The sequence below is a fragment of the Pocillopora damicornis genome, chromosome 3 (genome assembly GCF_964200805.1).
Source record: "Pocillopora damicornis chromosome 3, jaPocDami1.2, whole genome shotgun sequence".
NCBI classification, from domain to species: domain Eukaryota; kingdom Metazoa; phylum Cnidaria; class Anthozoa; order Scleractinia; family Pocilloporidae; genus Pocillopora; species Pocillopora damicornis.
Genome location: NC_142672.1, coordinates 595,533 through 610,753, shown reverse-complemented (window position 1 = coordinate 610,753; position 15,221 = coordinate 595,533). Strand labels below are relative to the sequence as shown.

At 37.7% G+C, this 15,221-nt stretch overlaps 1 protein-coding gene across 1 annotated transcript; it reads left to right on the top strand.

Moving 5' to 3' along the window:
• Positions 1-4: 4 nt before the first annotated feature.
• Positions 5-14,685, top strand: LOC113673960 (alanine--tRNA ligase, cytoplasmic). The gene is made up of 20 exons (XM_089199669.1): positions 5-319; positions 2,579-2,767; positions 3,589-3,728; positions 4,579-4,770; positions 5,416-5,560; positions 5,638-5,783; positions 6,164-6,272; positions 6,452-6,490; positions 6,694-6,927; positions 7,351-7,498; positions 8,199-8,368; positions 8,769-8,882; positions 9,445-9,582; positions 9,901-10,041; positions 10,594-10,700; positions 11,438-11,672; positions 12,451-12,570; positions 13,035-13,121; positions 13,312-13,425; positions 14,190-14,685. Exons 1-20 carry the CDS (start codon positions 71-73, stop codon positions 14,358-14,360), a joined length of 2,988 nt encoding a protein of 995 aa, XP_089055795.1. The 5' UTR covers positions 5-70; the 3' UTR covers positions 14,361-14,685.
• Positions 14,686-15,221: the final 536 nt, after the last annotated feature.

Genomic DNA, 15,221 nt, shown 5'->3' with positions numbered 1-15,221 from the left:
GAGCTAAGTATGAGATGCCTTTGAAGTCAGCGGTTACGCCCATGGATTGCATGATTTTCGTGGAAATTTCATGGTTTTTGGCCGGTGCTTACGGCTAAATTGGTTCGTCTCATCCCTAAATTCCATTCTTTTCCTCAACGTTTCAAAAAGAACGTCAAGCACTGCGATTAAGATGGATCCTTCATTAACAGCGAAAGATCTCCGAAAGATGTTCGTTGATTTCTTTGTGGAGAAATACGAGCATACCTTTGTCCCTTCCTCATCTACGATTCCTCATGAGGACCCAACCTTATTGTTTGCGAACGCTGGTATGAATCAGGTAATTTCATTGATATCTGTGCATTGAAAACTGCTTAAAAGGTTTCACGTCATAAGTTGTTACTTGCATCACAATTCAGGAAACCAATAGTAATTACATTGTGTTGACTGACGGGTTTCAATTTGGAAAAAATATTTCACGTGCTCTTTCGAACATTTGTTTTTTGTGGGATGTGAGACAATTCACGATCATTGTTGCCTAAATTTTCTCATGGTTCCCCTCTATTGCTGTTTCACCTTTTACCCTTTTTGACCAAGGGTTTTGGAAGCAGGAAATGGGAAATCTAGACACAGAAGGAAATAGGACTTCCGTTTAAAGGACCATTTTTGAGTTTTTTTTTTTAATTAAAAAAACTCTATTTTAGTGTGTAGAGTGGTATGTGGCTCGCATCAATCAGATTGCTGCATTAGGGTAAATAGCTAACACCAATCAGATTGCTGCATTAGGGTATGTATCTCACACCAATCATATCACAACATTTGGATATGATGCACCAATCACAGCATTTGGGTATTGTTATTTTGTAAATGATGTCATGGAGTTAGGGAGCTGTGCACAAAGAATGACATCAAACAGAAATGTTGGGCTCATTAGATAAGTGTTATGATTGTGCCCTTTGCAAGAGCCTTGTCAAGTGAGGTGGAGATTTATCAGGATATGGAAGGTTCGCATTTATTTTTATTGTATAATTTTTGAGATAAAACATGTTTTTCTGTTCCTTTTCTCACAACCTACATGCCAAACAACTTACATTCCATCACATACCATGAAAAACAACATCCAAAGTCTAATCAGAACATACTCAATCGTTGCACTACATGAACATTAGGCAATGTTTCATGTGCTTGAATTGTATTCTACCTAGTATCAAATTCCATTTTGCCACATTAGACTTCACTCCATCACATCCCATTTCCTTGTAAACAAACAACTTGCATTTTATCAGGTATTCTAACGGCATTATCCAACACCACAGAAAAAAATTCAGATGAAACTTTATGTTACTAAGTGAATTTTCTACTCATTCTCCCACATTTTGACTTTTTCTACAAATAAAATTTGTTTTTAGCTACCTTTGAATTAACCTAATCACATGTTAATTTCTTGTAAACAACCTGCATTTTATCATGTATTTCACACACAGAGGGCAAAGTCCAGATAAGCCAGAACCAATCAAGGAGCCCTCTTTGAAATATTATCCTTTCCTCTTGCTCAGTTTATCTTCTCTTATATGAGATTGCAATATATCTTTGGTTAGGGTTCATTGGAGATGCATGTGTTTCAGTCTACTTTTCACTGTAAAATTATGTGGAATTATATTTTTAAGAGGACTAACTGTAGATGAATAATTTTGATTTTGTTTCTCTTAGATGAATGGCTGTAAGGGTAGTCTCTTTTGCAACCATTATTTGTTCTCATCACGCAATGGCTCTCTTCAACGGGGAATAGAGGCATTGTGTGACGAGATCAAACAACGGCTGCAAAGGAGACTACAGTAAGCGTGGCTCCGATGCATTTTATTTTTGCTCATAAGTATTTAGACAATAGAGACAATAGACAACAAAATACCTATGTGAGTTTAGATAAATTGTTTTTTTTCTTTTCATTGAAGTGAAGTAATGTGATATTTTTGTTCTTTCAAAACTTATGAAAGCGTTAGGAACACAAAGTGTTCCACCTCATCCTATCCAGCTAAAAAATAACTCTTGCATGTCTATGTTATTTAATAGGGGAACCCGTCTTTTGACAGAATGTTCCATGAGGATCTTAAGTTGTTGTTAATATCTGCGGTGGAGGGAAGTGCAGTAACATGTTTGAAAAGTATTTGAAACAGAGTTTGGAAAAATGGAATCTTTTAGTGATGTAGAAAACATCATCGGGGGAGGGGAGATAAGGAATATTTTGTCACCAATTTTACATTTTTCCTAGGGAGGGGGAAAGATTCAAATTCTTTGACCTAAATTTTGGATTATTTTCCTGTGCTTAATTAAGGTAAATCTGTAGGGTCTGTAACAAAGCATAGTTCTAAACAGTTTTTAAACCACTAAATTGTTTAGACAAAACCAAACAAGTTTGATGAAAAATAAGACCCAATAATGACTAAAACATGTAAGAATCTTGGGTACAATGTAGTTATTAGCTCTCATTAGGATAGTTGTTATAAAATTACAAACTTGAGAATTCACTCACTGTGTTAGGACCATTAAAAAATTTTCTAATATTTTTAAAAGATTGTCTCGTTCTGTTTTCATTGTACAGTACAAGTCAATTTTTTTGGGAACTGTGGATCCAAACAGTGATCTGTCTAAACTCAAACGTGCTGCTAACAGCCAGAAATGCATTCGTGCAGGAGGCAAGCACAACGATCTGGATGATGTAGGCAAAGATGTTTATCATCATACATTCTTTGAAATGCTGGGAAACTGGTCCTTTGGAGATTATTTTAAGGTCTGTTATGGTGAAATTCACTTTTTTTCAATGCTGTTGAAGTGAGAAATCTTTGGGTTATTCATGAAGACTGTTTTTTATTATTTATGTTTTATTATTTATGTAATAAGCAGAATTATTTAGTCACACAGTTTGATTGGTTCTTACGTATGACCTCTTCGAGGACAGATTCATATACATTCGTTTACAATACATGCATCGTTATCATATAATTTAGACAGTATCCTTTTTGTTGTGGTTCTGTTTACTAAATGATCACAGATGACATCAAAATGTGATAGGAATATTAGTGAGACAATTGGATGCACCTTGTGTGCCACTCTTTTGTTCTTACCATACATTATAACATAGCTAGTAAATTTGTCAAATTCAATTGCACAAGCATGCTTCATATTCCTATTGTGCACGCTCATGATGTCAGCAAACAAATCCTTCTAGAAGAAAAATTTTCCATCAGGTTGAAAATGTTATAAATAATTGGTTCATGTGTCAGCTGTGCATTCATCAAGATATGAAGTATGTGGAAAGTTTGGAGAGCACTCAAGAAGCTAGAATTGCTCTTGGCTACACCTCGAGCAACTCTTACACATCTTTCGTGCTCTCCAAACTTTCCACATGCTTCATATCTTGATGAATGCACGCTGATGTATGAACCAATTGTTAATTTATGTCATCTGTAATCTAGTGCAAAACAGATGCCAATCAACAGGAATCTATTCTTTGTATATTAAATGATGGCCATCAAGATGACTCATGAAATTTTTTTATTAGGATAGTAAACAAGAATTTATTTATAATTTAATATTTTACGACATGTGTAGAAAGAGGCCATTGAGTTTGCTTGGGAGCTGCTGACAGTCAAATATGGGATGCCAAAAGAGCGTCTTTATGTTACTTACTTTGGAGGTGCAGAGGGTCTTGAATCTGATGAGGATACCAAACAGTTTTGGCTTGACATGGGGTAAGTATGCACTGAACTGCTCATCCTCAGTTCCTGGTGACATTGTATAGCATTCATTTGAAATTTGGCTGAGGTTATTTCACAGGTAACCACAGCTGTGAAAGTAATTACAACTCATAGATCTTCTTCAATCTAAACTTTTTCCTAATATTTACACCAAACACACTCCAGGCTGTCTCCATTTTGGTCCCCATGGATTTGCAGCTTAGTGGCTAATTTGACAACCTGTGTTTAACAGCCTGTTATAGCAAGTTATACTAATAAAACTACCTCTTGTTAATAGTCAACAGTTAAAGTATTTTTCTTCTGTAGTTGAAGTATTGAACCTTAGCCATTTGACCTGTTAGAGTGACTAGCATCTAATTTCTCCTTACATTATCACCCCTGAATTAAACCTTAAGGTTGTGAGAATAAAGGAATTGATCACCAACTAAAGAAGCTTGTGATTTTTAAACAAATTCTCCTTCTCAGCACCTTTTGTTATGTATAGAGAACAGTATGGAGAATATGTATACTGATGTCAGGGTATGAAGGGTTGATTAGAGGTGTGGTGTGGTCAATATTATTGTGCATCTTGAAACATTGTATTAAGCATCTTTTCTTGTTTCTTTGAAGAACTTTAGGTGTTAGGCTTGGAAAAAGAGGTCTATCTCATCAAAGGGTTCCCTTCTATTGTCAAATTGGTACTCCTAAAGGATATATTACAAAGCACATGTAACGTCTTCAAAATTTTGGCAACCTTTTCTTATTTAACAGCAGTTATCAGCTCTTTCCTAAATAATCACTGACCCTACCTAAATTTAACAAGATCAGGTATTTAATATGTTTTGAAAATAATTTGATTTGACAGCCTCCCAGCTGACAGAGTGCTCCCATTTGGAATGAAAGACAACTTTTGGGAGATGGGTGAGACTGGACCATGTGGACCATGCACTGAAATTCATTTTGATCGCATTGGTGGACGTAATGCTGCCTATCTTGTTAACATGGATGACCCAACTGTTCTTGAAGTGTGGAATCTCGTGTTTATTCAGTTTAACAGGTTGGTCCCATTAAGAAAGATGCACTTTTTTGCCTTGTTACTAAGGAGGGACACTGAAAAATTACAAGTCCCCAAGAGGATTCAAACCTCAGATCTTCAGATTCTGCACTGTGACAGATTCTACCACTGACTGTGTCTGAGCCAGGCCATACCATGGTTCATATATTGCAAGATGTTAGAAATTACAAATGCCAAACTCTAAATTGCATGGAGATTGTAGATGTTTTGGTCATCTGGTTGGCTATTAGACATGTACTTTCACTTACCTAGCATTTAAGAAGCATTATAGAGAATTAAGTCAACTGAGAGTGGTGGCTAAAATCATGATGTTTTGCTCTTTAAAAAATTTGTCATCTCAGTCAGTATTATCCTTAATTTACAGCTCTATATAATCACATATTTATCTAACAAATACAGCAAGTGCTTGCAGAAAAGTACTTTATGAAAAAATAATTGCAGTGGCAGTATGATTTTTCCAAATTTGTTTGCCCTGTTTCAGAATTGTATGCAATTCCTTAAAATCAAAATTCTAGAGGATTATGATCCCTTTTCTTTTTTGAAAAAATCTGAGTTAAAAGAAAAAAGGATATGTCTTCATAATTTGTTCTTATAACAATGTGTTACATTTTTATTTTATAAACTCAGAGAAGGAGATGGAAGTCTTAAATCTCTGCCAAGTAAACATGTGGACACTGGTATGGGACTGGAGCGTCTAACATCAATCACTCAGGGAAAGATGTCCAACTATGACACTGATCTATTTCAGCCATTCTTTGAAGCAGTTCATAAGGTATTTCACTCATTATACTCAAATATGCTCCCTGTTTAAAAAGTTAGGAATATATTATACTGTCTGGTTTATTTCAGGGCACTGGTGTCAGACCATATACAGGTCTTGTTGGAGCTGAAGACAAAGATGGTGTTGACATGGCTTACAGAGTTGTGGCTGATCATGTCAGAACATTAACTATGGCCATCACTGATGGTGGGAAACCCGACAACACTGGCCGAGGGTAAGACTGAGTCTAACACTTGCTTACTAACAACAATTTTTTTAAGAATTTGTCTGTCCTACCTCAGCATCTACCTCAGCATTATGGCCCATTGTCTCTGTGCCCCAAGGTGTTGTTATGGAGAGGATTAAGCTATGACACTTCAGTTTGTTTTCTTTATCATTTTTTCTTTTCTTTTTTCTCTTTTTTTTTTCAATGCCACCAATATTTCATTTACAAAGTTTAAGCTTGAAGTAATAGCAACAGTGCCTACAAAATTGAGATGTCTTAGGATGCAAAGAATATTTGTACTCAAAATGTTCAAAACAAGGAAATAGGGAAATGTGAGAGTCTGTGTTTTTTGATGTGCTTCTGTGATATGATATGTTTCTTTTTATCAGGTATGTGTTAAGACGTATCCTTAGAAGATGTGTGCGCTTTGGAACAGAAAAACTCAACATGCCCCCAGGATTCATAGCATCATTGGTGTCAGTGGCTGTGGACACTCTGGTCAGTGGTTTCAACCATGGCATATTGCATATATGTTAGACTTTAATGTAAACCTTTGGCTGATGCAGTACTTTCTTTAGACATGAGTACCGGTATGTCAGACATTATGGAAAAATTTATTGCCGAAGACCATTCCTCTAATTTTTCTAGAAACTGATTAATATTTTTTTGATTTACAGGGTGACTTCTTTCCTGAAGTAAAGAAAGATCCACAACAGGTAAGATTAACATATTTTTGTCTGGATTAAAATGTATTATTATTTCCACTGATGCTTTAATCATTATTTAATCAGGGAATTACTTTTCATTTGGAGATATGTGAGTTGGCAACAAGTTTGATTTAAAAGGATGTATGAAAAAATTATTACCTGCATGAGCAAAAGCAATGTCTTGATCATGATTTCTATTGCATTTGGAACAGGTAAAAGATGTTATCAATGAAGAAGAAACAATGTTTCTCAAAACTCTTGCCAGGGGAAGAAAACTTTTTGACAGGACAGTGAACCAGCTGACCGACAATTTCATCCCTGGAGATGTGGCTTGGAGATTATACGATACATATGGCTTCCCTGTGGACCTAACACAACTCATGGCAGAGGAACGAGGATTGACTGTAGACATGAATGTTTACGAGGAATCTAAGAAAAAAGCCCAGGTTAGTGGTTTTCATTTACTTTACCCTCTGACTCCCAGGAGTAGGAGGGTTTAAGTGATCAAAGAGGAAATTCTCCTTAGAATCAATACATTTCCAAGCAGAGAGGTGATGAGAAAAAGGGAAAAGTATCTAATGAGGGATGTCATCTGATATAACAACAAATTATCAGGCCTAAGGTTGCAAGAAATATTTAGGAGACAGTGCAGAGGATTGATAACTGGATGCTTAAGTGAAAGGGTGCTGCCAAAGGAGGGACACACAGAGACTTACACATCAAGTACTGGCTTCCCTAACATAAGCTCTATGGTGCATGGTAGATCCTTAATTCAAAAGTACAGCTCTGGTTATGACCTGGGAAGAAAAAGTTCTTCAATCTTATTGTTTCAAACTTTTCTTGATGATGACTTCATTGACTCTCTAAAGGAAATTGCTCGAGGAAAAGGTTCTGGAAATGATGATGCCATCACTCTTGATGTCCATGCAATTAACAAGTTACAAAAAGACTTGAACCTTGAACCAACCAATGAGAAGTCCAAGTATAGCTACACATCAGACAAAGAAGGAAATTATGGTAAAATAATTCCTTTATTAGAATATTCATGTGTTTTTACACTAATCAGCAAATTAAGGACACCCTAGCATTAAGAGACCACATGACGGTATGATGAATGCTTATGATCTCAATCAGGGGAGCAAATCAGAAAGTTTGGTTTAACTGAGAATGTTCTGAGTGAAGAAAAATATTCCCTCTCATGATTCTCCAGATTTTTACCTGATTAAGAGGAATGACCAAAATGGCTGGCTTTACAGGTGAAAAAGATGAAGGGATCCAGTGATCTGGTTAGCACTGATCACTTTAATCCTGATGTACAGAAACCTTGTAACTTGTCAACATGTGTCACAATATTTGGGAATTTTTAACTTTTAGAATCATTTTGAGTACTTTTGAAGCTCTCGAATCAGAAACCCTAAAATATCTATTGCAGAACTTTGTGTAATCTGTTTGCCATACAAAAAATCTCTTGTAACCAATAATGTTCAGTCAAGGTTGTGAATATTGGTGTTGTTCATTTTGCTTTTATATAGACCACAACTTCGTTTGGCTCCATCTTGACTGAACAAGCTTGGTTCATAACGCATATATTATTTTTTTGTGGTCTTTATTAATATGATCATATCGCCATATCCATTTACCAGTAATCTTGAAGCTCTAGCTACACCTTGTTCACCTCTGAATGATAATTTTTGATAACCTCTCTTGTGTTTTTCAGTGTTTGAGCCTGTGACAGGAACAGTAAAGGCGATCATATTTGAGAAGGAGTTCGTCAACGAAGTAATCACTGGCAGCCACTGTGGAGTTGTCCTGGACCGAACATGCTTTTATGCTGAGCAAGGAGGGCAGATATACGACCAGGGATTTATGGTCAAAGAGGGCGATGATGTAAGTGATTAAATAGAGAAATGAAAATTTGACTGAAAACTATTTCAGCTGTCACAAGATAATTTGGTTTTATGAAGTGAGTTGATAATGTAGATTGGCCGCCTGTTCTGATTTTCTAAAGCGGATGTTCGAGCGTCAGCCCTTCGACAGAGAGAACGGGCTAACGCTCGCAACTTATCCAAATTATCTTGTTATACCCCAACCGATGCAGCATTACAGTTTCTTTAGAAACTTTCCCCCTTTATTCAGCTGTCATAGTTTAGTTATGGCATCAATGATTGTTCATTAAAGCGAACCAGTTCATTAGTGGCGATACATTCCATCGCCATTTGGTCCTGCGTGTCGTTACATGAAAATCTCTGAACCTTTTTGTCACTAATGAATATTTGTTGTTTTGCAGGAAGTGGAATTTTCAGTCACTAATGTACAGGTTCATGGTGGATATGTACTTCATGTAGGAGCAGTTGAAGGTACCCTGAGAGTTGGAGATCAGATGAAATGTCAGATAGACGAGGTAATTTGATAAGAGCTGTATCACCCCTTATTAAAGTATATAAAAAAGACGATTTTTGACCAGTTCTGTCTTTGGGTCAAGTCTTAGAAGAAAGAAAGAATACTTATAATTTTATGCGGAGAAAAAGTCGTAACGTCATAGTCTGTGTAAAAATTTGAAACCAGTTTGGTAAACACCTTTGTAAATCCAAGATTGTAATAAAACAGTAAAGTACACTCACGGGCATAAGGTAAAGATGTTTCGGGTCCGACTCAGAGTCATTTAGGCGAGAGTTAAAATGGGCTCAGAGAATGACCCAAAACATCTTTACGTCCAAGAACATAAACTGTGTTACTATTGTTTTCACTTTAGAGGGCAGTGAGGCGATAGACACTTTTAAAGATAACTTTAAAACAAAACCTTCAAAACAATTACGCAAGCAGGCTAAAATGTATTAGCCAGCCAAAATATCTCTTTCAGCCCGTAAAATACTCCACAGTGCCCAATGAAGTGATAATAGTAGAATTATAGAAGTAAATAACTTTAGGTATAAGTGACGTGTGTCGATAATTTTTTTCTACAGCAAAGGCGACGACTGACAATGAACAATCACACTGCCACTCATGTACTGAACTTTGCGCTCAGGAAACATCTTGGAGACGCTGACCAGAGAGGCTCACTTGTCGCACCTGATAAGCTCAGATTTGATTTCACTGCTAAGGTTTGTTTCTCGATTAACCCCTCAACCCCTAAGATTGACTGACTTCGTTGCTGGTTTGAAACTTGTCGCGTGAAAAATCTGCCGATTTTTCAGATTGTCCTTGATTTGCAAAAAAAATCCGCTGAATAAAACGCTCGAACCACAAAATAGTAAAATTCCCTCAAAATTTATATGCTACGCTATGGAACTGAAAAGAACTGTTGACAGTGACTAACTTTTTGATAACCCGGCTGAACAGAAGTAATTTCGAAGGTTATCTCCTCTTCTCTGCAGAAATTACCAAGAAATTAATGAAGAGTTTTTTTTTTCTTTCCACAGGGGGCAATGACAACGGAGCAGATCAAGAACACTGAACTAACTAGCCAGGACATTGTGTCAAGGAGCATGGACGTATTTGCTAAGGAGTCATCTCTGGCCACTGCTAAAGACATTCAAGGTCTCAGGGCGATTTTTGAAGAGGTGAGCACAAAATGTCTCTGCTCCGGCGTATCAAGTGAGATTTTCGTCCTCTCATGTCCTTTCTCTCGATAACACAGTGCGACTTTGCGCTTAGCGGGCAATGCCTTTGAGCAGGTCCTTATTACGAGCGATAGAGGACGCGCGTTTCTTCGCCCGGGGGAGGATTTGAGACGGATCGGGGAGAGGTTTCCCGGGGGGTCTGTCATTATCAGTGCTAGACCCCTTGTGGATCTTTTTGCCGACTCGCGTCAACCAAGATCTCTTACTTTCCCGCGGGCAAAGAAACGCTCCAATAATGAAGGGCGAACTCGCATACTAAGCGGACACCCACGGGATACCACGCTAGTTTCCACTCGAAGACCTTCTTGTAAATGTAACGCAACGGGGGGGGGGGGGGATTCAGCAAAGGTTCCAAATTACAAACTTTAAAGGTTTGGGTTGATTTTCTCGAGATTAGCATACTGTAACGTGGTTCCCTACTTTAGGCTGATGTCAGTTTTATGCGAAGACCGCTGTGTTCGCTCACCACTTAACAATGTTATTACTGATTAGGTTTATCCTGATCCAGTCCGCGTGTTGTCCATTGGTGCATCATTCGATGAACTTCGAGACGATCCACAGGCTGGATACAAGTATTCTGTCGAGTTTTGTGGAGGAACGTAAGTAATATTCACAGTCCTTCAGGCGTAATCATGCGCTTTTGTTCTTATCCAAGTATTAGTCAAAGCTAATCTAGGGACACACCGCTTGATATCTGAGTTTTAGTTTTTACTGAAATAAAGTCTTCTTCCGACTGCTGTCAATTGAAAGAGTAAACGCTTCCGTTGAAACCAATCAGAAGAAAAATCAAGGTTCACGCTACTCTGTGTTTCATTTTTTCTCGCCCTTGGCGAGAGGTGTGTACTTTTGTTTGGTAATTATCGCTGGTTCAGTCCGTTGTAGCAGCAACACTTAAATCATGTGATAATTGATCAAAGCAACTACAGCAGCTAATCCCTGTAAGCAGCTTCAAAACATGAACTAAATTCGTAATATTATAGGCTCGATTACGTCTGAGGTATTTTGCAGTGACCTTCGATGGAGTTTTCTTGAAGGCATCTAAAATTAAAAAAACTACGACGGCCAATCAGAACAAAAGAAAATTATGATCAGAAGCCAATGGGAACTTGAATTGATTACATACAAGCTCTTTTAAGCGCGAGAAAACGTGATTAACCGATTAACCGGTTGGTTTTAACTTCGCATCTGATTGGTTATTAGGGCGGAGCGAGTTTTCTTTACCAATCACAGAGCAAAGTTAAGAAGTTTGAAATCACTCCCTTCAATCCCAAATTGCGTTTGAAACTCAACTGGAATTACTCTATCGTTCTGAAAATTTTCTACTAATTATCATCAGGCATCTACAGAACACAGGACACATGAAATCATTTGTCCTCGTGTCAGAAGAAGCCATTTCTAAAGGAATTAGGAGAATTGTGGCTCTCACAGGACCCGAAGCTCTGAAAGCCGAGAAGAAATGTCACTCGCTGGAAGAGAGAGTCGAAAATGTTCAGAATCTGGTGGAGGAAAAGATGAAGGATGGTGGACTTAACATTAAAGAAACTTCACAAGAAATCACAAGAATTAGTGAGGTAATAATAATAATAATAATAATAGTTTATTAAACTCTCTTGCAGTAACGTACTGAGTTAACGAGTTATAATACAATGAAAACTTAATAAGATCAACTATGTACATTTCTATATATATTAAGTACAAATTATATACACCACATCAGAACATGTATCACATTTGTTAAAAATACTAAAAATGAAAAGTCTTCGGTGCGCTTCGTTCTACAGGTAGTAACATCATAATAATAATAATAATAATAATAATAATAATAATAATTTTTAATGTTTTTTATCAATACGGTGATCAAGATACTTCTACCAGCGTTACGTTTTGCGTGTTATGTTTATTGTAATAAAAAAGTAACGTTTATTGTGAGCTGAGGTAGTGAATTTGTTCCTTCAGTGTTTTATTGACGCGCTTTCTACTCTAATCTTCACCATGGGGAAGTGTCGTTTGATCAATTATTTTCAAGCTGTTAGTCATAACAAAAAAGTCTGCAAAGGAGACTCGTTCTTATTTCCGTCCCTTCCCTCCTCCCCCTCCTCCTCCCCCCCCCCCCCACCCCCCAATCCTACCATTTCATCGGGTTACCCAGTTGACCGGTAAACATTTATTCTCTCTAGTGGAGATAAGCAGTGTGAGAGTAAAGTGTTGCCTAATAACACAGGGTAACACCCCGAAACTTTCGATGTGGAGTAAAGCGCGCTCACTCTTTTGTCCAACACATGTCTAATATGATTTGTGACAAGGGTAGAGCGGTATTTTGAACATTGGTGTTTGTTTTTCCTTTATAAGGATATATCTGCTGCCGTCATTTCGGCCTGGCGGAAAGATGAAATGAGATCCAAATTGAAAATTGTCAAGAAACTAGTTGACGACGCCGACAAAGCGAAGAAAACCGTCTTGCAGCAACAAGTGAGTCATTTTAAACTTTTCAGAAGTTGTCTCGGCTGTTTGCGATTAGAGATGAGATTAGTAAGGAGAATGAGGAAGTCGATATGGAGAATAGTCTTGGTCTAGTTACAAAATTCTCAATGGGAATACGATAGGAAGTGTAAGTAAGCAAGGAGAATACCTTTTTGTAAACAGTGACATGTTCTCTCTAAAACTTGATTTTTAAACAGCAAGGATGTTGAACGAACTACAGCTTTCCCACTAAAAGATACAGAAACTTGGAAATCCTGCTTTAATTTGGGCCACTACAGCACGACATTAGAAGTCAAAGTTGTGTAGAAAAGTAGTCTTGCTACGAAGAAAATGTGAAGAGGGTTGTTTATCTCACTGGCATGAATATCTCAGTCTTGTAACTCGGTTGGGGAATGAGTGCGAATGAAGAACTTGCTGTAAATTTACTTAACTTTTTTTTTTCTTTTTTTCAGGCGATCGATAAAGCTAAAGGCATAGTGGAAGCAGATCCTAACAGATCATTTGTTGTTGATGTGTTTGACGCTGGTTCAAATTCTAAGGTGAGTGACTTAACTGTACCGTCGGAAAGACAGGTAACAACGCCGTGCTAGAGGTGAAACATACAATGTGTCCTATTTCCGAGATGCATTGCGTACCCTAACCAGTGTGAACACGTGACTAACCGATGAACGCTTGGTGGGTATATTTTTCATAATTCCTAGACTTTCCTTGTACATTTTTCCATTTAAGATTCTTGACGCTGCCATGAAACAGTTCAAAAGCCTGGCTCCGAAAATGGCCGCTCTTCTTTTCAGTGTGGACGAAGAAAACTCCAAGATCATCTGCTTAGCTCAAGTACCCAAGGTTTGTTACTGGGGAAACATGCTCCAGAGGCCATATCATGTATATTTCCGCTATTGGAAAAAAAGTTCTTCTTTTTTAACTTAACTATTGCTGTATTTTGCCATTCCAAAGATTAACACAATCCCTTTAGAATTTGTCTTCAAATGTGCTAAAAATTGCAAAACTGTTGCATGAGGTATTGAATCAATTCTTAGAGTATTGGTGATCTCGAAAGGTTGCAGGTCATCTTTGAAATCTAAGAACTCTGACAGTGTCATAATTTTTTCATACCTACTTTGCTATGACTGAGATGAAAATTATTTAGTTCCCCTTAGATCTCATAACATTTCACCATTCATTCGCAGGGGCCATAAGCTAATTGTTCGCCTTTAACAGAATGCTGCTCTGAAATCTATGCGAAAACGCTCGTTTAACATGACTATCAACAATCTTTGTATTGCAACCAAACTATTTATTTGTGCAACCAAAAAAGGTACGCGAGTGATTCTGAAATCACGAAGACGGTTCATTGTTGACCACTATTTACTGAGGTGGATTGTGTTAATATTCACCTAGCCGTTGTAGTGAGATAATGTAGCACCAAATGATTATTTTACCTCTTTCTCTTCCTGCAACGATTACAATATTTTGGGTGCAAATCACGCGCGAGTTACTCGGAGGTGAATAGCTAAGGATATTTACAGTTTAAGTAGCCAATCAGTGCGCACCTTCAACGCTATTGATTGTTTTAGTATATACTGAATTTTCTTATGGTTGGTCTGCAGGATGCGATTGCGCGCGGTCTGAAGGCAGATGAGTGGGTAAAGTCAGTGTCCGAGCTGATTGGTGGAAAATGTGGCGGGAAGGACCAGTCTGCGCAGGGATCTGGGTCCAACGTTGGCTGTGTAAAGAAAGCTGTGGAGACTGCGACAAATTTTGCACAACAAAAACTTTAAACTTCATGAAAACAAAGCTCAAAATAGGAAATTTCGTTGCAATCGAAATACAGGAGCGTGTGTTTGAATACATAAATAAATATTAATAAATATTAAACGTTTTGCGAAGACAGATAGTCACAGAGCAATGCAATCAGAACACGTTTAGTGGTAACAGAATTAAGTCGGGAGAACTTTAGAACGAGAGGGATCGAAACTCGCCACAACACTGCTCTGTAGATTTTTGATAGTGTAAATTTCGGCCAATTTCATTAGGCACGGAAATTTGGCCAATATTACGAGTACGTGGTTAAGAACCCATTAATAAAATGTCTTTCTTCACCAACTTAGTTGCACGTCATCATTTTATTTTCAAACCACTTCCCAACGTGTAGTCGGATATTTTCAAGCGTTTACTGATTCCGTCTAAGCAAAATGGATGTACTAACAGACTATCAAAGCCGCTGTCGTTATAAGCGGGTAGTCAAACGGCGGATTCTCTTGGTGTAACCAGTCAAGTTTTACTTCGGGGCAGGTTTGAAGAAACATAAAAAGTGCTGTCTTTTCCGTTTTCTCTTCACCTCCTCATGAAAAAACGAATGCGAAACGCTTATTTGCATTTTTATTTGCGTCAAGTGGCAATTTAAGAGAAGTTTGAAGAAAGGTGTGCAACCGCGGTTTCGAACCCCGCCCTGTCAAAGCAAAGACCCCTGCTCCCTTTCTGTACTACACCCCAAAATTGGGGTTGATTTTCTCCACACTGATCTCTCTACACGCCAATAACCGAACACCATAGTCAGCTATGCACCAAACTGTTTGACGCCATAGTAGCCGACCCCAACCATAAGCTACATGGATTACTGCCACAGAAAAATAATGTTG